This window comes from Phyllopteryx taeniolatus, chromosome 7 (assembly GCF_024500385.1).
Source record: "Phyllopteryx taeniolatus isolate TA_2022b chromosome 7, UOR_Ptae_1.2, whole genome shotgun sequence".
In the NCBI taxonomy this organism is placed as follows: Eukaryota; Metazoa; Chordata; class Actinopteri; order Syngnathiformes; family Syngnathidae; genus Phyllopteryx; species Phyllopteryx taeniolatus.
Window position 1 is genome coordinate 23,206,823 of NC_084508.1, and position 26,318 is coordinate 23,233,140.

A 26,318-nucleotide genomic window follows, 5' to 3' on the forward strand; every position below is an offset into this window, starting at 1 on the left:
TTGTTTGTCTATACGTGCCCTCTGATTGACCAGCTGCCAGTCCAGGGTGTACTCCACTTTTTGCCCAAAGTCAGCTATGATAGGTGCCTGTGAATATTCTCATACATCCAGGTCATTTCATTCTCAGGGCATTGAATCGATTGCAACTGGACTTCTGGTTAGACATTTTGTTTCTCATCCGAGCAGGCTTCATCAGCTCATGCAACAATGCTTAGTTAGGATTCGCTAGCCAGAGTTGGTGCGAAGAAGGTCAACTACTTATGCGCCAAGTTGGATGCATACCCCAAACCATGTATGGTATCATTCTTTTGGAATGCAAAAAAGGAGAGTCATTAGGCTGCCTGGCCGAGAAGCCACCATCTGCCCACAAGAGTCATTAAGCAGAAACTTTTTTTAAAAATTTTATCTGTATTTTGTGCATGGATTATTTGAAATATCATGGGGCGGGGGACAGAAAATGTCCTGCAATTTTTGAATGATCCTTACTCATCCACATACACACCGGTTGTCACAGCGACCCTAAATTAATAACACAGCTAATGACCTAACTCAGTTCCTGTTCACCATTCTCCCTGAATAATAATGCAAAACTGAATGCAGTGTTTGAGAACCATGTGATTTATAAAAATCAAAGTACAGTCTAATTTATTCCCATCGATATCTATTTCTACTTTCAATGCATAAAAATGTGTTTTTTAAAAATATATTATTGTTAAAACTACTTGTCAAACTCAGTGTTTTAATACTGACACGCGTCATTGTATACTGTAGCAGCCTACAGGGGCGATTCTAGATTCAGAGGTTTGGAGGTGCAGGGATTCATTTAAAGGGTGGTTCAACCCCAAAAATGGGCTACAAACGCCTATGGTTGGGATGTAGGGACACATTTTACCACTCAAACAGCGCACGCGCCCACACACAACATGTCTGTCTTTGACAACTGTGAACCTGTGAAGCCCTTTGAGACTCTTTTGTGATTAAGGGCTATCCAAATAAACTGGACTTGACAAGAATTATAAAACAGGTATGCCATGGCGGGCAATGGGTAAATGAAAAAGATGGCTTAGCTTTAGAAGAGTTGAGGCGGCGTGTGAACATTTTTCTATATGCGATGGTGTTGTTCGACTCTCTCGTGCATTTTAGGGTCACATCTCTCAAACGCCAGCTGAACCAATCGGGCCTCTTTTTTTTGGAGGGGGGGGGGGGGGGAGTATCGTGGACCTGTGGTCTGATAAAGCACTGCCTGTTTGTTGTTAAAATATTACTTTTCAACCAAGTACAGTATTTTTGAAACACTTTACTAGCTTGTTAAATAAAGACGACACACAGTAAAAAAATAATAATTCTAAAGATCTCTCAAATTTTGGGAGTACTTTTATTCACTTTAGGGGTGATTCAGCACAGCAAAAAATGGGTTCATACACGCCTATGGCGGCTTACATACCTTCAGTGCATAACATTACCCCAAACATGGAAATATTTCCTCCTTCCAAATATGATAAATGAGCTTTGACAGCTAATGAAACCAAAAGCAAATGTTTCAGATGAGTTTAAATATGTCTTGTTGTATGTAGTATAATGCGTGACTATCCCATGTGGGTGTGCATGTATTTATAAGGTATCAGAAGCAGATGTCAGTGTCGCAAAAGTAAACAAAAGTCAGCCCTATATAGTGCTAAAGCTTCTAGAAACCACACACTTCAGTTTAAGTCTTTAAAGGTCAGCTTCTGATATAAGAACACAGTTCAATGTTAATGTGACAGAGTGTGATATATGTTGGTGCTTCGTAACTGTTAGGACTCAGAGGTTAAAAGTGAAAAGGTGAAGGCTTTGCTAGCTGTTAGCTCATGGCCACCGTAGCAGATGAGGTGAGGCACTTCTCCTTGCGCTTAAGATAATACATTTGGATGTGTATGTATACTGTAGTACGGAAGCGTATTGCATTCACTTGGATTAAAAAAACCTCCTGTTTTTCTGAGTATTTTTTTGAGGGCTTTGTTTTTTTGAATAATTTTTTTTCTGTTTTTTTGAGTTTTTTTTTTTTTTTTTCTCTGGCAATGTTTTTTTCCACCTGTTTTTCTGACTAATTTTTTCTGAGTTATCGGGACACATCGACCTCACGCGAGAACCTGCAAACTGCAAGTGACTCTTTGCAGACACCGTAGTAAGCAACATGACCGGCTTATTTAGTTTGATCAAGTTTTATTTTGATATGGGTTTAAGACACTGGGAGATACTCCTGTCTTTGAGTCACATAGATGGTGTTGTTATTAGTTTGTCCACATTATGCAGGCACCTGCGGACTTTGCGTTTGTTCAGGAGGAAAGCCCATTCAGAGCTGCTAGATACAGCAATGTTTGTCCAGAATCAGTTGGACAGATATGGTATCCTCCATGGATACAAGATGATGCATTTAAAATACATTCAGGCTGGCTACGTGGTGACTCGAGACGATCAGGAGACTGATGAAAATACTGGACCCGCATGGTGTGCAACTGAGGCGCCAGAATCAGCTTCGCCGGCGTATGTACCACTATCCCGGCCCAGCAGTAATCCGCCATTAGTGAGTCCGCAAAGAGTCACTTGCAGTTCGCAGGTTCTTGCGTGAGTTCGATCTGTCCCGATAGTGACAGGAGTTTTATTTATTTTTATTTTATCCAAGTGAATGCAATACGCTTCCGTACTGTAGTACTGTGAGTTAAAGCTACTGTTTAAAATCTGACATTGCCCATACATACAGTATCAGTCAAAAATTTACATTGCATGGTTCAAATGATTGTGATGTATTTTCTTCCCATGTTGTCCTTGTTCTGATATGGGTCATGGCAGTGTAAAGAAAGAAAAAACATGCATGGAATCAGATAGCCTCCAATCAGAATCAAGCCTCTTCCAAATGTGGACAGAAATGTAACTGAAGAATTGGATATAGTCAATGTGTCATTGATGCTGGAGGAACAGTTAGAAAGATGGAGGCATGCACTGGAAAGAAGAGGAATGAAGATTAGCCGAAGTAAAACAGAATATATGTGCATGAATGAGAAGGGTGGTGGGGGAAGAATGAGGCTACAGGGAGAAGAGATGGCAAGGGTAGAGGACTTTAAATACTTGGGGTCAACCGTCCAGAGCAATGGTGAGTGTGGTCAGGAAGTGAAGAAACGGGTCCAAGCAGGTTGGAACGGGTGGAGGAAGGTGTCAGGTGTGTTATGTGACAGAAGAGTCTCTGCTAGGATGAAGGGCAAAGTTTATAAAACAGTGGTGAGGCCAGCCATGATGTATGGATTAGAGACAGTGGCACTGAAGAGAAAACAGGAAGCAGAGCTGGAGGTGGCGGAAATGAAGATGTTGAGGTTCGCTCTCGGAGTGACCAGGTTGGATAAAATTAGAAATGAGCTCATCAGAGGGACGGCCAAGGTTCGATGTTTTGGAGACAAAGTTAGAGAGAGCAGACTTCAATGGTTTGGACACGTCCAGAGGAGAAATAGTGAGTGTATTGGTAGAAGGATGATGAGGATGGAGCTGCCAGGCAAGAGAGCTAGAGGAAGACCAAAGAGAAGGTTGATGGATGTCGTGAGGGAAGACATGATGGCAGTTGGTGTTCGAGAGGAGGATGCAGGAGATAGGCTCTCATGGAAAAGGATGACGCGCTGTGGCGACCCCTAACGGGACAAGCCGAAAGGAAAAGAAGAAGAGTCATTGATGATGTATCATTGACTGAAGATGTATACACAGCAGTGTGGACCCAAACAACACTCTCACCTTAAAAAAAAAACAACAACAACAGAAGCAACTAAATGGTATGATACAATTAATATTCTCATTATTTATTGTTGTTTATGTCTGTGTTGTCACTGATGTTAACTCTTGTGTACAGGTGGTTCTTGGTTCACAACGTTACATATGTATGACGGTTTGAGGTTACGAATGGCGCGCATTTAACTAGTTTGTGTATCAGCAAAAGAATACGTAGTCATGTGGCACAAAAAGGCATGCTTAGTCACTGCCTATATTTTATTTTTATGCTGTACTGTAACTGATTTTCATACATTTACTGTAATTTTGACTATACTACTGCGTTAGTGTAGGTTAATCATTAATGAGATTTGTTTTTTTGTTTTTTTTAAATTGCATATAGGCCCTAAATCAAAATAGTGCACTGTAACCTGTAGTGTAAATCCAGTTTATGTTGAGCAGTCTCATTTACAGCACAGAGTTCCTGCTCCTGTGGCCTATATGTCCCCGTCCTTTCTTTTTCATCCTCCAGTATAAACAGCTTATGATGGTGGCACTTAAGATGACTGTGGCGACAACTGCGATGACAATGAGGATGATGGAAGTATGGTTAGGAACATGTCCCTCCTCGCCCTTTCCGCTGCTTGTGACTTCATACTCTGAGGAAGATGTTGTCTTGACAGCAGGTGAAGAAGTGCTCCTTTTCACTGGTGGTGTGTTTGGTTTCTTTCTCCTCTCTGTTGAGGTCAGCGGTATTTGCTGTGTGGAACTCTGCACCCCCAAGTCCTCTTCTGCCAGCCAGGTAATCATCTCCCCACTCAGACTGTGGGGAGTATCACACACCACTAGGGTTTGGTTGGCCTTGGATGGGTGCTTTCTCAGCCAGTTGCTAAGGGGCAGAATATCCTTGTCACACCTCCAGGGGTTCTGATGAAGAAGTATCTCTTCTGCCACAGAAATAGCATCTAAGTCTTGCTGTGGCAAGTTTGCAAGAGTGTTATTTCTCAGGTCTATCTGTCCCAGGTAACTCAGGCCTTGGAGAAAACCAACAGGCAGATGATTGATGAAATTGTGCTCCAAAGAAATGTTTACCAGGCTGGGAAGACCTTGGAATGTCCCAGCTTGCAATGTTTTTAACAGATTGGTGTGAAGCGATACTTCGCCTAGCTGTTCCAAGCCTCGAAAGGCTCCTGTAGATACATATTTAATCCGGTTGCGGCTGAGCACCAGGAGACGCATCTGAGTGAGATTTTTAAAGGTGTCATCCTCTAAACGACTCAGCTTGTTGTCATACAGCCACAATTCCTGCAGGGCCATAGGACCAAACACACCTGGACCAATGCTTTCCAGCTGGTTTTCATACAAGGAGATCTGGGCAAGCATGGGAAGGTGTAAGAAGAGTCCTTGTGGAAGAGTCCTCAGTTGGTTGTTGGAGAGGAACAGCTTTGTGAGTTTTGGCATCTTGGAGAACAGGTCATGTTGGAGATGAGTAATACGATTGTCCTGTAGGGATAATTCCTTCAGGTTTCCGAGGTCATCAAAACTTCCACTAGTTATTTCCTGTAGCAAATTTTTATTTAGTCGAAGGTATTCCAGCTTAGAAAGCCCTTTGAATGCACCAATAGGTAACTGACTGATATAATTTCTTGCAAGCAACAGATACCCTAACTCAGTCAGAGGGTGAAAAGTTTCCATGGGTATTGAGGTCAGTTGGTTCTGAGTGAGATCAAGGGCAGTAAGAACTTTGAGTGGGGAGAACCATTTTTGATGGAGGGCCACAAGCTTGTTTCTATTTAGATTCAGAGTCTCAAGCTTGTGAAGATTTTGGAACAAGGCCTCTGGTAGATCTTGCAATTCTGTTCCAGTAACTCCTAATGCTTTTAGGTTCACGGAGGAATCAAATGTGCCTGGTTGAACCTCCTTCAAAGCAGTGTCATCAATAGAAATCCCTAATGCATTAGTTAGAGAAGTAAGGTCATCTGCTTTCAAAGAGTAGATTTTGCAGTTGGAGAGGTAGATGGCAGTTGTAGATGACGGGAGAGGAGGAACATTTGAGAGACCGATGCATAACATTTCGTCTCCCTTACATTGGCATCCATCCGGACACGCCCAAACAGCAACGTTGAGGGAACAGAGAAATAGGAGCACATGGAAGATCATAGGATGGTCCATTACGTCCCTAGAAAAAGACACATAAATGTTGGATTATCTGTATTTTTTTCTCCAAAGAATTTATCTACCAATGTATCACTTTGTACAGTACATATTCTTACATTAAAGGAGACATATTATGCCAAATCAACTTTTTCTAGTGTTTGGGATGTAATATTGTCTCTATGGTGCCACATTAATAAAAATCGTTCACACATTCCTGAGTTCCAGACATTTTTCTCCTGAAAGGCCTGAAATCAAATTTCTCAAGCTGATCTAGGTCACTAGCAAAGAGCTCCGCCTGCTTCTCCGCTCCCGAGTCAGCGCCGTCAACATAACAAACTTGTGTCCTCTCACAAGTGGGTCTTCTACACGTAGGCAACCAATCAGAGGAAAGGGGGCGGTCTTAGCCAAATATGGACAAACAGGATACAAAAGTAGATCCACCAGAAGTAGCTATAAGAGGGGCCTTTTCTAGACACTCGTATGACAAACTCAAGTTTTGTTTTTGAAATGAAATTCACACTTTTATACGAAGTCTATGTGCGAGAGTTACTCTATGGAGGTTTAAATAGCCATAATATGGGACCTTTAACCTTATTTTTGTATTCATAAATCGGACCTTGACTTATATTTCGATCCATTGCTGATTTAACTTGGTTTGCCTATATTCTGGTAATGAATCACTCATTGATTGTTTCTTGAGTCAGTAGCTTTTGGAGTTGTTCGAAAAATTGCCTATTATCATTATAATTTGTTGTATACATGAAATGATAGTATGTCAACGAAATTGAAAAAAAACACCCCGACTCACCCCTCATTATTCTCGGGGACTTTAACAAAGCTAAACTCAACCACGAACTCCCTAAATACAAGCAGCACATCGACTGTCCTACCAGGGAAAATAATACTTTAGACCACTGCTACACCACGGTAAAAAACGCATACCGTGCTATAACTCGTGCAGCCTTGGGCTCGTCTGATCACTGCTTAATTCACTTAATACCGACGTACAGGCAAGAACTTAAATGTGCGAAGCCTACAGTGAAAACAGTCAAAAAGTGGACAAATGAAGCCAAGATGGAACTTCAAAGCTGCTTAGACTGCACAGACTGGAGTGTCTTTGAAAATTCAGCTGGCAGCCTGGATGAATATACGGACACTGTCACATCCTATATCAGTTTCTGTGAAGAGGTCTGTGTTCCAACAAAATCATTTCGCACATTCAACAACAATAAGCCGTGGTTCACTGCTAAACTTAAGCAGCTTCGCCAAGCTAAGGAGGACGCATATCAGAGCGGGGACAGGGCCCTGTATAATCGAGCTAGAAACCAGCTGACCAAAGAAATGAACATTGCAAAGAGGATCTATACAGCAAAGTTGGAAAAACAGTTTAGCGCAAACGACTCTAAATCAGTCTGGCATGCATTCCAGTCGCTGACTAATTACAAGCGACGATCCCCCCAAGCTGAGAACAATAGCACACTAGCCAACGACTTGAATACCTTCTACTGCAGATTTGAAAAGGACAGTTTCACACCACACACCAACCCGGCCGCACCCGCGACCACAATCACACCTCTGACCTCTGCGTTAACCATCCATGAACAGGATGTGAGACGCATCTTCAAACAACAAAAGATTAACAAAGCGGCAGGCCCGGACCACGTGTCTCCATCCTGCCTCAAAGTCTGCGCGGACCTGCTAGCGCCAGTCTTCACTCAGATCTTCAACAGATCACTGGAAATGTGCGAAGTTCCATCCTGCTTCAAACGCTCCACCATCATCCCAGTCCCCAAGAAACCTGCAATCTCGGGTCTGAATGACTACAGGCCTGTCGCTTTGACATCTGTGGTCATGAAGTCCTTTGAACGTCTCGTGCTGGACCACCTCAAGAGTGTCACAGGTCCACTGCTGGACCCCCTGCAGTTTGCCTACCAAGCGAACAGATCTGCGGATGATGCAGTCAACATGGGACTGCACTTCATCCTAGAACACCTCGACAGTGCAGGGACCTACGCGAGCATCCTGTTCGTGGACTTCAGCTCAGCGTTCAACACCATCATCCCTGAACTCCTTTCATCCAAGCTTCTCCAGCTCAGCGTCTCACCTGCCATCTGCCAGTGGATTTACAGCTTTCTGACGGGCAGGACACAGCAGGTCAGGCTGGGGGAGGCCACCTCATCCACACGCAGCATCAGCACTGGGGCGCCCCAAGGTTGTGTCCTCTCTCCGCTGCTCTTCTCTCTCTACACGAACGACTGCACCTCAGCGAACCCGACTGTCAAACTCCTGAAGTTTGCAGATGACACCACTGTCATCGGCCTCATCAAGGACGGTGACGAGTCTGCATATCGACAGGAAGCGGAGCGGCTGGAGCTGTGGTGCGGCCGACACAACCTGGAGCTGAACACGCTCAAGACTGTAGAGATGATCGTGGACTTCAGGAGGCATCCTTCGCCACAGCTGCCCCTCACGCTGTCCAACTGCCTTGTGTCAACCGTCGAGACCTTCAAGTTCCTGGGAATTACAATCTCCCAGGACCTGAAGTGGGCGACCAACATCAACTCCGTCCTCAAAAAGGCCCAGCAGAGGATGTACTTCCTGCGGCTTCTGAGAAAGCATGGCCTGCCACCTGAGCTGCTGAGACAGTTCTACACAGCGGTCATCGAATCAGTCCTGTGTTCTTCCATCACAGTCTGGTTTGGTGCTGCTACAAAAAAGGACAAACTCCGACTGCAACGGACAATCAAAACTGCTGAAAGGATTGTCGGTACCCCCCTACCCACCCTTGAGGACTTGCACGCTGCCAGAACTAAGACAAGGGCGTGCAAAATCCTCTCGGACCCTCCCCACCCTGGTCACCAGCTCTTCCAGCTCCTTCCCTCAGGTAGGCGCTACCGATCAATGCAAACTAGAACTAGTAGACATTCCAACAGCTTCTTCCCTCTTGCAATCAACTTCTTGAACAGCTAACTTACAATTCCATTACAACAAGCTGGCAATTTTTTGACTTGAGTTCGTTGTCACATTTCTGTATTATGTATTACTCGTGCACTCACTGTAGTTGTCTCGCCGTGCTGCACTATTTGCATATAGTGGCCACTCATGCCAGAGTAGCATCTGCTCCATTTGCACACTGATTGAGGATTATCTGTAACATTTGCACAACCATTGTCCCAGATTATCGCAGTACTCGTCACTTTAAACCGCATACACTCCTTGAAGTCTCAGTGCCCTTTGCACAATGGTCATTGCACCGGACTATTGCGATATTAGCCATTCGAACTGAGGACTCTGCATCTTTTTGCACAATTGTTGTTTGTTGTTGTTTTTTGTCAATGTCTTTATGTCTCCAAAGTGTTCTGTAAATTGACTGTCTGTTGTACTAGAGCGGCTCCAACTACCGGAGACAAATTCCTTGTGTGTTTTGGACATACTTGGCAAATAAAGATGATTCTGATTCTGATTCTGATTCTGATGCCGAAAAATGACAGACTCACAAATCATTAAGTCTGGGACACTGCTTATCGTTTTGGCACAGGAGGTGTCCAAAGACTGTTGTTGTTCACCATGACCAATTTTACCACATAAATTAATGTCATGTAATGGGTCTCACGATTGATGTAAAAGTATTTGTGGTGGGACAAGATATCAATGTCTCTCATGGTACAATACAGATATGCCAACATCAAATGCTGAATTCTAGACTGTGATTCCCAGCCAGTAAATGTAGAGTATTATTCATGGATGGGGTTTTTCTTTCAGTTTTTTTCTCATGACTGCATTCATTCGCTGTGCTATGTCTTTTCCGTGAGAACTTAGTTTCACAAAGATGCCTTCCCATGAGCAAACCCCCCAGGAAATTAAATGGTAAATTTCCACTGACCGGTGCATTATCCAAGTAAAGTTTCCTTTTTTTTCTTTTGAGCGGAAGACTTGTGATATGTGACACAAACATAGCATCTCCTCTCGAAAAGCTACATTTTGTAATCGTGTCATTGGACAAAAACGTTCCGCTTTGGTTCACATTACAACTCTACTGCATGGGTGTGACCATCCATAATGGAAGAGTGTGCCTAATGTGGCTAAACCATTTCTACTCCCCCATGAATCGATTTGATTTTTTTTGTTCCTCGTATGACTTACTTGAAGAAACAGAACTTTGATACGCCCACTTTTAAACCTGCATGTATGAATGTATACATGTGTGTGTGTGTGCGTGTGTGCGTGCGTATGTATGTATGTATGTATGTAACAGAGAACCAAATTTATTGATCATCTTATATTTAGGGTCAGTATTGTGTCATCTTTTCATGTCAGTTACTTTCTAAAATAAAAGAATGAAATCATCACTCTTATTGCCAAGTCTTGGAAAGTATGATGCAACAAATCTACTAAACACACTCAAGTTCACACAGCAGTCTGCATTGCTTACCTTGAATGGTGGCAGATGATTGAACACACACAGGGAGTTGGTGTTATCTCTAATGCACACCCTGCCTTCCTCTGAAGCTTATGAAATCCTGCGATGAAAATTTCACACTCACACTATCACATTTTCTTGGTCTTCATCATCACACGGATCCCTTCGTCCTTCAGTTTTTTTTGGTCCGCTCATAAAATGTGGAGCTTGTGATCCTCGTCATCATCATCCCCGTTTCCTAACAGTCCACACTGTTTCTGCCGCACATGTTTGTTAAATGAGGGCGATTGGGTAAAAGGGGAAGCCCCACCCTCTCTGGTGTCAGAACTGGTTTGAATGCACATATTGAACTTTTGAGCTCTTGGAGTCGCCATATGTTTGCAATTAGTTGCAACAACTGTGCGCGTGTTCGGTTTTCTTCTAGGAAACAGATGTATCCGAGATTGAGGTTATGTGAAGAGGAAGTTTTTATTGTTGTATTTTTTTCAGACATTGTTGTGTGCATGTATTGTTATCTCATGTAATGTATCGCTCCATCGAGGCTTGGTACAGATAACGATGCTCTGAATTTCAATGCAAGGAAATGCCTATTGTATATATCGTGTGCCTAAATGAGACTCACTGAATCAGTTCTTTGATAACATCCTAAGAATGTGGAATTACAAAAGGACATACAGTAATTTGTTTTTTTCTGAGACTTCGGAATTTGGCTACAAAATGAAATATAAAACTTCAAGTCCACAGTAAATAAACAGGAGAGGCTGGGCAGCAAATTTGAACCTAAACAAACCCCTTCTTTACCACAAAATCCAGAGTGGAGCCACACTAACATCCAGACACCTAGTAGTAACAAACGACTTAAATCGGAAAATGTTGCTGCAGTCCCTGTATAGTATGTGGTGTTACCTTGTGTCCTATCACATTAACTTTATACTCATTAGTACTTTATACTACAAAAGAGTATTAAGGCCACACAAAAAAATATGATAACATGATAATACGACAAGAATGAAAGTTCCAAGTTAATTTTGTTTATTTTTAGAAAAAGTCTTGATATGACTAGGAAAAACTCGAAATTTTCCGCAGTAGTACATGGTGACAATGCAACAATTAAACACTTAATGTTTGGGCACATCATCTCGTCAATATTACTCTTTCCTCAGAAATATTTTATTCTCATCGCGGAAAAGTTGATCAGTTTGAACATTAAATATCTTGTCTTTGTAGTGTATTCAATTAAATATAGGTTGAACATGATTTGCAAATCATTGTATTCTGTCTTTATTTATGTTTAACGCAACGTCCCAACTTCATTGGAATTGGGGTTGTACTTCTCAGTAGTATCATCCGAGTATGTTCAATCTCACACACACGCGCGCACTCACGCACATACACACGCGCGCACACACACACGCACACACACACACTGTGTATAGTATATACGTATGTATAGTCTTAACAATTTCAGTCCTAATTATTTGGAAATAAACAGGGAGGAAGTAATTAACATAATGTTACTCTGGGGTTTTATGAAGAATTATTGTCACAAAAGGTTCTTTATTTATGTTTATTTCAATGTTAAAGCTTCAATGGCTGGACATTCTGCAGAAAAACTTGTACTCGTGATCCTCACAGGGTTTACAAGAATGAAAAACTTTGATTTTTTTTTTAGATCATTGTACTCCAGTCCAATGAAACTTTCATCCCATGAGTCAATGCTTTTTTATCTTTCCGCTTGTTTTCGACTGCACCATTTCCCCTATTTGTGTGTGTGTGTGTGTGTGTGCGTGTGCGCGCGCGCGTGTGTGTGTGTGTGTGTGTGCATGCGTGCGTACGTGTGTGTGTATTGTGGAAGTTGGTTTATAGCTCCCGTTGTGTAAAGCCAGCCTACTGGAAAGTCCTAATCACCTGTTGTCATGGCAATGAACTTGGGAGCAGCTCACTAATCACTAATTCATCCTCCTATTGTTTGGAGTTTGTTTTAAGGTTATGGAATTTGTGGTATCTGGAGCCATGATGTAAACGTTGAAATCATTTTGAAAGCTTCAAAGACCTTACCCAAATGATAAATAGTAGAATATTATTATAACGATAATTGTGGTGACTGTGGTTGTGAGCACGACATCATACCGCTGCACCACTTGTTACTCACTGGGTAAGCACAGCCATTTTCCTCAGCCAAAATTGTATAAAAAAGATGCCCCTTTAGCTTCCTGCTTGCCTTGAGTGTCTGAGTCTCTATTGGGAAATATCTGCTCTCTGTCCTTCTCGTTCAAAGAGGAAGTTTGATAGTCATGTCATCACCACAAGTGCCTTGGAATATTTTTGTGAACAGCATTTTTCATATAACTATTGCAGACTCCTCGTTAAAGTTTAAAGACAGAAAAATGTTTTATGGGAAAGAACATTGCATCGCCTCTCTCAAATTAGTCTTATTCAGTAGTATGATAGGAGAAACATTAGAGATTTAAAATGAAATAATTCAAAAAAAAATCCCAGGTAATAATGCGTCAATTTTACATTACAAAGGGTTTCAGAGAGCTTGATCCATTGCCAGCTGTTTAAAAGACAGTGCAGTTAAATTGTATAAAAATGTGAGGCTTTACAGACATGGGAAAATGTGCACATTTATCACAGCGTATAGTGTGTTAAGCTACAGTATTTTAAAAGAACAAGGTGTAAATAGAGCACATTGAATTAATTAATCATTTTCTCTTAACATTTTTTCAATGCAACTCCATTTCTTATGCACAACACTTGATAACATGTTAACCTTTAAAATTGTGCCTTTATCTCCTCCACCCTCTTGCTAAGAAGATGCATACTATACATGGTACAAAGAATGAGCAACATGCCTGTGGCCAAAAGAAGAATATGAGAAAACATGAGGAAGCCTGCCAAGGCTATATTCGAGGGCAAAAACCACACGTACACCCAACCATTGTGATAGTTGTGGTGGACGAATTCGAGCCCCTGTTCGACTACCAGTACATCATAAAAGGGTGGTGAAATATCGTAGGTGGAGGAAGTCTCATGTGGTCTGACACTGGGTCGAGGTTTGTGTGGAGAAGCCGCTGCTGTTGCTGTAGGGCTTGTCGTAGATGGCGCTTGAGTCGGTTCCTGTGTCACAGTGCAACTTGGAGTGGCTGTAATGTTGCAAGTGTTCAACTCCTCATCATTTAGAGAATCAAGGGTGCGGAGTATTTGGTGCTTTGGACTGTGACAAATCACATTTTCACTATCAAGAACTACATGCTTGTTATGTCTTATCCATCTTGCAAAACCTTTGATGCTGCAGGTGCAATCCCACGGGTTGTCACTCAAAGAAACCTTTAAAAATGCATTGTACTTGAAAATATCTCCTGGAAGATTCTTGAGATGGTTTTCCATCAAATCTAGCTTTGTAAGTTTTCCAAGCTCCTGAAATATGTTTTTAGCTAGGTTCTTGAGCATGTTGTTATTGAGGAGTAATATGTCCAGTTTGTTTAGTTTGGAAAAGTGTTGTGGATGCAGCTGCTGGAGGTTGTTGGATTTCAGTGAGAGGATCTGCAGTTCAGGAAGACTGGAAAAGAGATTTGGCGGCAACTCACTTAGCCTGTCATTAAAATGCAGTTTTAGGATCTGCAGCCCAGACATGTTGGCAAACAGATTTCCAGGTACTGTGATGAGGTTTGTGTCATACAAGTAAAATTCTGGCATTTCAGGCATGTGTCCCATCAGCTCATCTGGTAGTGATAAGAGTGGGTTCTTGTAAAGGGTTAGCTTAAACAGCTTGGGCATGTGATAGAAACTCCTCTCAGGTAGAAATTGAAGTTGGTTTGAAGACAAGGTGATATTCTTCAACTTCCTCAGTGGCCAGAACACCTCGGGGGGAATAGTGGCTATCTTGTTGTCGTAGATATGTAGATACTCAAGGTTGACTAGTCCATCAAAGATCCCAGGTTCTAACGTCTCTAATTGGTTTTTATGAATGTTGAGCATGTTAAGTTTGATCAACGAGCAAAAGCTAGTAGGTGGAAGTGTTTTGAAGTAGTTACTGCCAATGTTCAATATCACAAGGTTCATCAGTCTACTGAAAACCCCTGAGGCAAGACTGGACAATTTGTTGTAACTCAAGTCTAGATCCTGCAATGCAACAAGTCCTTCAAATATGTCGGCAGTAATGGTCTCCAGTTGGTTCCTATTTAAATGGAGCTGCTCCAAAGTGATAAGTGGGCTAAAAACTCTTGCAGGAAGCGAGGAAAGATTGTTGTGTGACAGCTGGATGGACTTAAGTTGCGGTGCGCCATGGAAAGCCCGGGGATGGACACCTTGGAGGTGGCTAAAAGTTAGACTAAAACGCGTCAGAAGGTTCTTTTTCTCCAGGCTTCGCTCACTTATGACGTGCATGTTTGTGCTCTGTAGCTTCAGTGTATACATGTGAGTAGGCAGTTGTTTCGGTGTATCGATGATGGTACTACCGAAGCACGTGACGATGCCATTGGTCGAGCACATGCAGACGCTGGGGCAGGCCGCATTGCAGGTGAAGAAGGTCAGCATATAATAGACTAGAATCCGCACCTTAACTGCACAAAATCATGTTAAACCATAAATTAATACATAGTAATGTTAATGTTTTACAGCTGCATGTGAGTTTTCAGTGGAATTGTAAAGTATTCATATAAATGTAATTACGGGAGCAGGAAAACAGTTTAAAAGTCTGATAGAATGCATATTTTATATATATATATTTTATTTGTTCATTTCAAATAACAAATACACTGCAATGATTAAATATTCTACTGACCTGTTAAAAGAGAATCCATCATTTGATGTCTTTTGGTTAGATTGCTAAGCTCTGGACTGATCTTGAAGCTGGACAGCCCCTGTTATGCCTGTCCAAAACTCATCAAAAGTAAGTAAGTAAGTCCTACAACAACACAATGTGTTGTCACTGATTAGGAGTCAAGAATTGGCACACAGCGATGCTGGGTCATTTCCTTGTACTTATATAGACTGATATAGTATAGTAGAGGGTCCCATGTTTTATTGTGTTGGTTGTCCAGCTTCCTCCTCCTCAAATATGCTTTAAAAAAAAAAAAAAAAAAAAAAAAAGCCAGTGAACCCTGGCATATTAGTTTGGATTTTTAAATATTTCTTTTTTTTTCCACTTTAGGACTTGTATCTTTGGCCACATGATAAAAGAGTGTACACTTTAAGCTTAGCCTTATTTTTATAGCACATTTCATACACAAGAGCAATTCAAAGTGCTCAACAAAGCAATAAAATGCATCCTAAATAGAAAGGCCGTAGCCAAACCATTCATTACTAATGCACAACAAAATGACTACAAACTGTATATATAGTACGTTTTTTACCTGCTATATGGAACTCACTGATATAAATACTTGATCGACGAAATGTACCCTCTTTCCTCCACCCTAAATGATTGTAGCACATTATACTACTACAATACTTTTTTAAAAATGTCCATACATTTGCTCGCGCTTAATCTTTATACTGATAATTTTAACAATGAGTCGCATAATTTGAAGATACATTATTTTTACTGGACAAGCAATAACATACTGTTCTTTCAATTCTTCACTGCTTTGTCAGGAGAAATCACATGGTTTTACAGCCTGTATTGAGGTATCCATTTCGACTTGAGTTACCAAATATGGTTCCTTGTCCTAAAACATAACTAAATACATTAACTGTAACTGCTTTACTGTATTCATTTATGAGCACATATGTTTTTAAGGTGTTTATACTCAGATTATGTGGGCAGAAAAAGTTGCTTTTGAAATATATATATAATATACTGTAGTCTGCAGATATTAATTCAATGTTTGGGTCCCATTCAGCCTGTTTTGCTGAGATTCAGGTCTTTTCACAGTAGCTCTCCCATTATTCTGACTAAACCCAGTGACTCAGTTGTGTCACGCTCCTCTAAAACTTCACTGCACATGAATTCCCCTGTCACTGCAGAGGCTACACCACATGTCGGATCCCCTTTACTCAAACACAGAGCTCCAGTGTTTCCACAAGCTTTACCCCGTTTCATATTGCAGGTATAAGTCCTAGGATGCTCACTAAAATATTAAATGTCCTGTCTTTTTCACCAAAGATCTCTTAAATCATACAAACACAACTTCACGTTCACATAATAAAGTATTTATTTGTTTTTAAAGGAACAATGTATTTGTATTACCGGAGACAGATGTAATGCTTGGTGGCAATTTACAAAATTGTTATGCTCCATTCTGCCACAAGAGAGCACCATGAAGACACACAAAAGCGGGAGGCAAATAATAGCCCTGGTGAGTTGGCCTTGGTATTTTGGTATTTTTGGTGAGTATCAGATGATGTGTACATTATAGTCTTACACCGGCAGTCGCTTGATGAGAGCACCACGAAGCGACGATTTCTTGATGACGCTGATTAATGATGGTCTGTATTGCTTAAAGTAACAGTGTTCGCATTAGTGGTGTTGTTGTTGAGGATTCTTAAGGCTAAGTTGGGCTTTGCAGCAAGATTTCACAGTGGTCCTCATACCCCAGAGTCCCATCTCACACACAGTACTTCCAGAAACAAGCTGTAGGGGAATAAAGGGGGGGGGGGGGGGGAGGAATTTGTGATCTTGTACAGGACATCAGTGCTACCTAAAATTAAAGCAAGAGGTATGTATCCAAATGAATGCAGAGCTAATAAAGGCGACCTACGTTCTCCCCTCTTCCTTGTAATCGGCTTGTCTACTAAATTGACTGCGATTTCCTTCTCCAGTTCCAGATCATCCCTCAGTGCCTCCAACTTAAAGAAGAGATGAGTATTAGACTTGTAACACCATTCAAATTGAAGCACAATGTGTCTTGACTACCTAGGATTAAGTCAATATGCGTTCGTAAATAACTTACCTCTTCTAAATCAGCTAATTTATCAACCAGTTCAAGACCTGTCAACAGAAGAGAACATCAACCTCCGAGTAACATCCCATTGGTTTAATTTCTTCATTTCCAAATGTCTCACCTGGGCTGTCATTCTTTTCAACAGGAACTAAGCTTTTGTGCAGAAGCAGTGATAGAATTTTGCTCTGGATATCTATGTCATCTTTGGGATTCAAAACATGGTTACCTGCACAGACAAAAAAAGACAACATGGAAAGGAAGTGAGCCAAACATCATCTTACCTGTTGCATTTAAAAGTTGCATTTCAAGCACTGGATACTGAAAAAGAATTCACATACCTGTGTTAAATAAGTTCCTTCCTTGCACATCTATCACACCCTGCAGTAATAACAAACCCAGGAGTCCCAAGATGTAGTTGACAACTCTGACCTTATCCATGACAATCAATGTATGGTCCCAGATGCAGCGCTGTGTGAACTCCTCAATCTAGTGATTCTCCTCCTCGTTTCCATCCCTTCAATATAAGTATCCTTTCCGAGGCAGGGAGGCGGAGCCAGTAAGCCACTTGCGTATTAAATCAATAACATGTCACTTTTTGTGTCGTCAGTATAGTCAACGATGTCACTGGGGCTATATTGCAGCTGACGGAAATATGACGTTATAGGCAAGGCCAGTAACTCTATATCACTGTGGCACCAGCAAATCAAGCATAGAGAGGAAGTAATCAATCTGCTTGATGGTTATGATAGAACTGAATCACATTTTTTGGCACTTGCAAGTCTTTTTCTTTTATATTAATTAATTCCTTAAATAGCATCATAGGATTATGTTGGTACAAGGGAGTAGGGCTAAGTAAATTGATTCTTTCCCAAAGTGCATTATAGCAAGAGATGAGCTCCACAGTCTTGGCTGCAGGACTCATTTGGAGACGTGAGGAACATTTATCACGCCAGCCGAGCCAACTAACCAGCGCCTCACTAAATCACTATACTTTGTGCGTCAAAGAAGCGCTGCCAGAAGAGCAGGTATCGTGCGAGCGTGGTGTTAAGGAAATGAGCTGGCGGGCACCAGATGAATTTGGCTAGTCAGGGTATCATAAAAGTTCCTGCTTGCCGCCAGGCTTCGGTCAAGGGCCTGTTGACATCTTGCATCTCCGTCCAAGCACCTTTTTGTGAATCTATCACTTAAGTTATTCTGCTACTGAACTTAAATGGAGCACTGGGACTCAATGAAGAGTGAAGCGATGTTAAGCTAAATTAAAGGTCAGAGATGGCTCTCTGCGATTGAAAGTTTGTGTCGTAAAAAAAAAATAACTTTCAGTTGTGCCAAACTAAAGTCATTGATGTCCTACCTATCCATTTTCTACCAGCTTTCTAGTCTCAGGGGAGTTATTGTGGTGTACATCCAGGACTGATTGATGTGTGTCTGTCCTAGTGTTGTCGTTGTTGAGATCCATAGTGTTTGCTGTTAGGTCAAACAGAAAGAAGGATCTGTGTCCCTTTTATGGTGGAACAGTTTTACTGTGCCTCAGTGGAGTTTTTAAGCTGCCACTGTGGTTCTTTGTATTCTGATGGATTTTTATTGAAAATTTCAGTTAGACAGAACAAAGCTTTAAAGGGGAGTGACAGAAAAAAACAAAGGGGAGAGACAGCTAAACAAAAAGACAACTAAATAATATAGGAAGAAAAGACAACAAAAGACAGGCCATTAGCTGTAATAAAGATGAGGAAAGTAAGTCATTATATGCGTCGTACAATGACACATTAGATTCAAGTGTTGTCAGTTGGCAGTCGTGCTACACCCGGTGAAGGAAGAACAGGATAATATGGGACAGGACGGGACATGACAAGGGCAAGGACAGGAGGGGAAGCATTCAGGACAGAGGTAGTGGACCCGGCTGTACAACTGATGTGTGGTTGAAGCGGCTATGTATATTCTAAACATCTTTAGAAATAGAGTGCAAGTGTGGGGATTACCAGGACGTTCGCATAGATACGAGTTATTTATCGCAATGAGTGAGTGGCCCCACACCAAGCGAATAAGTTTCAGAGGTGTGTATCTGCGGGCACATGCAAGTGAATTGACACCGTCTCGCATGAACAATAACCTTCAGAAGTGCATCCACCGCGGGAGCTGAGGACCCCACCCCACCCAGCCGAGAGGTGGGGTCAGGCTCAGGAGCCCACCCGAGAGCGGCCCAGTGGACGGGACATCACCCACAGCGAGGGACTCAAGGTGGTCCACCGGCCCCAGGGAGACGCCCCAAAACCGGCCACCCGGAAGAAGCCGCAGAGGCCCAAAGCATTTTATCTCACGCAGCGCATGGACAGTATACATCACCAAACATAAACATACCCAGCACCAAAACTGCCACCATCACTGAGAAAGCACGTAACCATTAACACATGCAGTATGCAGCATCCAGTGGTACCTTGACGAAGTTCAGAGTGAAGTAACTGGAGCCTATACTAGATGATTTCGGGCAGTAGGTGGGGTACATCGTGAAGTGTCATGAATGTAATGTAAAGTCATGAATGTAATGCCTTTGACTCGACTTGACAATATGTTAAAAGACTTCCAACGCGACTTGGACTTGAACAGCAATGACTCGTGACTTCACTTGGACTTGAAGCCACTGACTTGAAAAGACTCACTACTTTGACCAAAACACTGTGAAACCAACATTTTGTAGCTTTTTAACCTTTATAACAAGATGACACCTTGTGTTCCTCTTTTTCAAAATTAATGCCTTGTTTTTGATACAAGAAATGGCAAGTTTAAACTGAAATCTAATTATATTTGTCTTTGAAATTGTTTCACCACAAATGTTTGTAGACAAGAAAATGCAGTTTCCTGCTGTATAGACAATATGAATTTAAGAAAAATACTGTTGATTATCTAGAAGAGGAAACCCATTGGTCGTTCATTATTAAGTGAAATGTCTCATTTCCTCTTGTGTTTTCATAATTGCTCTTTAACCAAGCAAATATATATTTTATCCTTATGCTTGATAATTGCAATAGATTTGTCAGTAGAATACTCGATTACTAATTGCAGCAATACTGGATGCAAATTCTTATTTGTGACAGGTCTGTTTCATGTCACTTCAGAAATAAACTGAGAAAAAGTAAGTCAGTGCATAGAATTTTCATAGAATAACTGAAGACATACTATCAATCGGTATTGAAAGGGCAATAAGCTAAATTAATCACATTTGTCATAATTTTTTTACACTAGAACCTGGCGTCAACGCACACCCAAAAGCAAAAAATAGATAAATATAATAATATATATATATTTTTAATAGGCTATTAGGCATGGGCGGCACGTTGGGCGACTGGTTATCACATCTGCCTCACAGTTCTGAGAACTGGGGTTCAAATCCCGGCCCCGCCTGTTTGGAGTTTGCATGTTCTTCACGTGCCTGTGTGCGTTTTCTCCGGGTACTCCGGTTTTCTCCCACATCCCAAAAACATGCAGGGTAGGTTAATTGAAAACTCTAAATTGCCCGTAGGTAATGTGAGTGCAAATGGTTGTTTGTTTCTATGTGCCCTGCGATTGGCTGGCGACCAGTTCAGGGTGTAGCCCGCCTCTCGCCCGAAGATAGCTGGGATAGGCTCCAGCACGCCCTTGTGAAGATAAGCGGAACGGAAGATGAATGAATGAATATTTGGCATGATATGTAAATCAATGGCGTTTGGATTGTGCCCCCCTGTGGAACCTCTGTAGAAGAGATGTGAGAAGAGATGACGGGTGTGGGGAGGTTCTAAGAATAAGGTCAGAACCTACAGGTGCACAATTTTTAAATAATAGGAAAGAAGAATATGATAATTGAACAAAGTATACAGGTAACTTTACATCTTTTTTTCTTAATGATTAGTGCATTATTTTAAGTGTCCCTATGTGTGCCGCTTTGCTTGGCCACAACTCTTTTTCAGGAATGGAAAATATCACTCAGCAACAGAGAGCCATTAAGGCAAGGACTGCCACTGGTTAGGCATAGTAACCATGAGCCAGTGTAATGAAGTCATTTTGGTATCAAATACTGCCCCAAATTGAATAGACGCTCAGCAAAAAAAATAATAATAATAAAGATAATTTTTAAAAAGAATGACAAAAACAGAAGATAAACTATTTAATTTTAAGTTCTCCTCCATCATGGGCATGGGCGAGTTACCATCACACCATCGATGCTCTCCGAGAGGTCAACCCAGTGGTCTGCCCCCTACCCCCGAGATCGGGAAGGAGTGAAGAAAGTCCCGCCCCCACAGATGCCGGAACCGCAACACGGGGACAAGAAGAGAAGATCCCCACTCCATGCATGTGTCCTTTCACCATGCAAATCAGTCTAAAATGTAAGAAAAAAAGAGAAAATAAAAATAAAAAAATAAAGAAAAATAAAAGTAAAAAAAGTACAACCCCAATTCCAATTAAGTTGGGACGTTGTGTTAAACATAAATAAAAACAGAATACAATGATTTGCAAATCATGTTCAACCTATATTTAATTGAATACACTACAAAGACAAGATATTGCCATCAAATCTCATCGATTTCCTTGGGGAACTTGCCGTTCATACCAAACGAAGTCCCTTTGAGCTCACAAACTTTTGATTTCACAAACAGTTGTTGCTGAAAGTGTTCAAACTTTGCAATGATGGGATGTGGTCGGTTTCCTGGACGAAGGCCTCCCAATCGGTGAACATGGTCATCTTGTCGACTGTATGTTGCTGTATCTTGAGCACGGACATCATGAACTTTTTAATCGGCGCCTCGGGGTCTTCCGGAGCATTGGGCAGCCGTGGCCCAATGGTTAAGATCATCGCCTGCCACCGTGGGGGACCTAGGTTCAAAACCCCGACTGGACCATCCCCTGGACTCACGGCTGTGGTGTCCTTGAGCAAGACACTGATACCCCAAAATGCTCCCCGGGCGCTTCAGCTGCCCCCTGCTCCAGTGTGTTCCACTAACATGTGTATGTGTTCACTGTGATGGGTTAAATGCAGAGAACAAATTTCGTGTGCATGCATGCATGTTCATGACAATAAAAGATGATTCTTCTTCTTCTGGAATGCCCGAGAAAATGAGATTGTCGCGCATGCTTTGTGATTGAATGTCCTGCGTAGTTTCTTTCATGATTTTATATTCCAGTTTAAGAGTTTGTAGTTCCGCTGACATTGACATCATGTTTGATCGAAGCGCAGTATTATATAATCTTAGCTCTTTCACTTGTGTGAATTCCAAGCTCTTTCTGTGTTCGGTGATCTCTTGGCGAAGCAAGTCAAGTGTAATTGACAATTTCTTGTCGATTGAGAGGAGGACACTAGTCTGTGTTTCTGTCGAATCAAGTAATTCCTCGGTTGAAGTGGAAGGATCCGCTTTTTTTTTCTTCAGCGCTTGGTGAAATGTGCTTTAAAATCACTGAACGCACATTTGCTTCATCTGCGCCACATTATATGGTTTGCTCACCTCGGTCCTCTTCAGCGGGTCGTCGGCGCGCTCTCGTTTGGCAAGAGAGACTGTGCTGTGAGACTGCACTCTTTCACCGGATGACCCACTGAAAACGACCGAGGTGGCGCGCGGCGATGAGAGTGCTGGGGTCACAGGTCCCCCGCGGCTGCTCACAGCACTCTCTCGCCAGACGCCGACGACCCACTAAAGAGGACCGAGGTGAGAGAAGTACTGTATATCAGTGTGATGTAAATGAAGCAAATGCACTTGCAGTGTGAATGAATAACTCCACTCAGTCAGTGTGTATACATGTGATAATGATTCTGCTCATTGTCTGTTTCTTTTGGGAATGTCCTAGTAAAATCCATCCATCCATTTTCTGAGCCGCTTATCCTCACAAGGGTCACGGGAGTGCTGGAGCCTAACTCAGCTATCATCGGGCAGGAAGCGGTACAGCCTGAACTGGTTACCAGCCAATCGCAGGACACATACAAACAAACAACCATTCACACCTATGGGCAATTTAGAGGCCTCAATTAACCTACCATGCATGTTTTTTTGGGGGGGATGTGGGAGCAAACCGGAGTGCCTGGAGAAAACCCACGCAGGCACGGGGAGAACATGGAAACTCCATACAGGCGGGGCCAGGGATTGAACCCCGGTCTTCAGAACTGTGAGGCAGACACTCTAACCAGTCGTCCACTGTGCCACCGAGTAAAATCCAGCCAAAGTTACTAGGTGCCACTAGATGCAAATACAATTTGACAACATGAACGAACGAATGAATTATAATGTTAATTAACAGTCACCATGAGCATCTAATAAGAGGAACTGTGGATGGATGAGGAGGCCAATGTGTTTTGCAATAATGTTAGGTGTACGTGGTGTTTATGTGATGTTGGTGTATGATTGTATTTATACATGCAGCTATAACTAGCTCCAGGACAAATTTCTCTGAAGGGAGCGTAATAAAGACCCTGAACTATAAATTAAAGTCACTAGTCGCTTCTTTGAAGAAAAAAAAATATGGCTAGAAGGGTGGGAAAAGTCATATTATATTTAATATTCAAAGCCTGTTTGAAAAAGTAACTGCCCCCTTGTTAAATCATGAATTAACTGTGGCTTATCACATTTTCTGGAAAGTTGATTACATTTTCACTGGCCACACCCAAGTGTGATTACATCCAGACATGTAAAATCAAGAAATCACTTAAATAGAACTTTCCATTCCATCCATCCATTTTCTGACCCGCTTCTCCTCACTAGTGTCGCGGGCGTGCTGTAGCCTATCCCAGCTATTATCGGACCCTGAACCGGTCGCCAGCCAATCGCAGGGCACATAGAAACAAACAACCATTCACACTCACATTCACACCTACGGGCAAGTTAGAGTCTTCAGTCAACCTACCACGCATGTTTTTGGGATGTGGGAGGAAACCAGAGTGTCCGGAGAAAACCCAACCAGGCACGGGGAGAACATGCAAACTCCACACAGGCGGGGCCGAGGATTGAACCCCGGTCCCTAGAACTGTGAGGCAGATGTGCTAACCAGTCGTTCACCGTGCTGGCATGCATATATATATATATAGATATATATATATATATAGTAGTCACTGATGGTGTAGTGCATACGTGTCAAACTCAAGGTCTGGGGGCCTGTTGCGGCCCACCACTTCATTTTATGTGGCCTGCGAAAGCAAATCATGCTCCTCAACTTTCGTGGTTTTTTATAAAATCTGTACCCAAGTTCCAAATTGTCATAAAAATAAACAATAATGTTGAGATATTGCATTTTTCTGTTACCAAACCCTTCTTCTACAGCAGGGGTGTCAAACTCATTTTTGTCGCGGGCCACATTGTAGATACGGTTTTCCTGAGAGGGCCATTATGATTCTAAAACCATATCAATGTTTAATCGCCTCATCATATTATTACACATAGACAACAAATTGATGGATAACTAGTTTTGAAGTCAGAAGTCAAGGATAATGGTTTGTTCAACTATTGTTCAAGTAACTGTAAAAGGGATTTGGAGGCAAAACATGCTTACAATAGCTCATTACTATTTATTATATATGGATATTATCCAAAAATTTGGAAAAGATTTGAGCAAGAATCATGGAAGTTGACGCACATGATTTGCTTTCGAGGGCCACATAAAATGATGTGACAGGCCGGATCTGGCCCCGGGGCTTGAGTTTGACACCTGTGTTCTACAGTAACAATACTTGAACAAACTGGGGATGGTGATGATTAAACATATGGTTTCAGTTCTGACAGCCCTCTGAGGGAAATCAAAGAGTTTGACACCCCTGGTGTCGTGGTACACTCGCCTGACTTCGGTCTGAGCAGCGTGGGTTCAGTTCCCACTCAGTGACGGTGTGAATGTGAGTGCGAATGATTGTCCGTGTCTATATGTGCCCTGCGACTGACTGGTGACCAGTTCAGGGTGTAGTTTGCCTTTTGCCCGAAGTCAGGATGGGCGCCAGCGCCCGCGACCCTAACCAGGATAAGCGGTGTTGAATAAGAATGGATACCGTCTCGACGAGTACCCTAATGGTGCTATTGATTTATCTTGTAAATGGACCGCTAATGACTAACTATTATTATTGCAGTTGATGGCTGGGCTGTTGGACACTTTTAAGAAACGTATAGATAATACCTGACACTAGAGGGCGTTGTTCCACTAGCATTACATCGCGTTGTGCCAATGATTCAGTGTTTTGCTAATACCAGCCTTTTGTCGCTGCGACACGCTAGTGTCTCCTCTTGTATGTATGCTCAAATTCTTGATTTAGGCGCAGACACGAATCTAATATGGATTTGTGGAGTCAATAAAAAAATATTATTCATGTGGATCATATGGCACGATCCGGGGAGGCGTGTTCCCTTCCGATTGAACGATTCATTGTGTGCCTACAGCTGCTGCAGGCGGTCAAGTGAAAGAAAGCTACATCAAGTTTGCGAAATCTAGCGAGGCTTGGGGCGGAAGTAAAAATGTACCCCATCGAAATAAGATTAACGCAATGGGACAGTTGGTCAACTCTTTGTTGTAGAGACAGGTCTAGTTTGTAGAAGCAGGAAGGAGGTAAAAATATCTATATTCAATTAGAATAAATAGAAACATCTAAGCTTGATAAGCGTTTAATACGCCACACGGACCGGTTTGTGTATTATTTTGACAGGTGAAACAAGAAACCGTGTGTGATAGCACAGGTTAGTCTGGAAGGCGTGAGACAAGAAAGCGACGCTTGTCAAAACCTGACACGCTAGCTGGGGCAGGGTTGTTACCATCGAGAAAAAGAGAAAAAAAAGAAAAGAGAGAGAGGGTGGACACCGAAACCAATCAGCCACCGTCCAGCACCTGAACCATCCGTCGGATCTATGAGTTAAGGCGATCAATCAGCCGGCAGGCGGTGGTGGGGAAAAAACAACAACAACCAAACAAACAAACAAACGCAATTTACGGTCATCGGTTCCTTATTGGTGACAACATGGCTGAGTGTGACCTTAGCATCGACCAGGAGAAACTACCTGGAGTGAAAGAGGGTAACGTCCATAACACACTTTGCTCACGTCTGAACACGCATCCACGGGTAGCACTAATGCTAAAGGTTGGCAAACACAGGTGTTTGCCCGTCTCGCGCACGGGTCTTCCTACGGTTAGCATAGGTT

At 42.2% G+C, this 26,318-nt stretch overlaps 4 protein-coding genes across 8 annotated transcripts in view; 1 reads left to right on the forward strand and 3 right to left on the reverse strand.

The window, feature by feature from the left end:
- Positions 1-1,356: 1,356 nt before the first annotated feature.
- LOC133480826 (leucine-rich repeat-containing protein 15-like) lies at positions 1,357-10,575 on the reverse strand. Its single transcript, XM_061779460.1, has 2 exons — positions 10,319-10,575; positions 1,357-5,908 (listed from the first exon to the last, which is right to left on the reverse strand). The coding sequence occupies exon 2, from the start codon at positions 5,899-5,901 to the stop codon at positions 4,198-4,200; it is 1,704 nt and encodes a 567-aa protein (XP_061635444.1). The 5' UTR covers positions 5,902-5,908; positions 10,319-10,575; the 3' UTR covers positions 1,357-4,197.
- Positions 10,576-12,672: 2,097 nt separating this feature from the next.
- LOC133481337 (platelet glycoprotein V) lies at positions 12,673-15,191 on the reverse strand. Its single transcript, XM_061780549.1, has 2 exons — positions 15,093-15,191; positions 12,673-14,871 (listed from the first exon to the last, which is right to left on the reverse strand). The coding sequence occupies exons 1-2, from the start codon at positions 15,112-15,114 to the stop codon at positions 13,082-13,084; spliced, it is 1,812 nt and encodes a 603-aa protein (XP_061636533.1). The 5' UTR covers positions 15,115-15,191; the 3' UTR covers positions 12,673-13,081.
- Positions 15,192-16,446: 1,255 nt separating this feature from the next.
- On the reverse strand, positions 16,447-17,699 carry uts2d (urotensin 2 domain containing). Its single transcript, XM_061779570.1, has 5 exons — positions 17,532-17,699; positions 17,315-17,419; positions 17,203-17,240; positions 17,011-17,098; positions 16,447-16,883 (listed from the first exon to the last, which is right to left on the reverse strand). The coding sequence occupies exons 1-5, from the start codon at positions 17,629-17,631 to the stop codon at positions 16,858-16,860; spliced, it is 357 nt and encodes a 118-aa protein (XP_061635554.1). The 5' UTR covers positions 17,632-17,699; the 3' UTR covers positions 16,447-16,857.
- Positions 17,700-25,767: 8,068 nt separating this feature from the next.
- The window catches only part of ccdc50a (coiled-coil domain containing 50a), a 33,706-nt gene continuing 33,155 nt past the window's right edge, over positions 25,768-26,318 (forward strand). The window contains exon 1 of one of the 5 annotated variants that reach the window (XM_061778748.1): positions 25,768-26,192. In XM_061778748.1, the coding sequence (XP_061634732.1) occupies positions 26,138-26,192 (55 nt within the window). In that variant the 5' untranslated portion in view covers positions 25,768-26,137. The remainder of the gene's footprint in view (positions 26,193-26,318) is intronic. The other 4 variants (XM_061778751.1, XM_061778747.1, XM_061778753.1 and 1 more) reach the window with 4 other exon arrangements.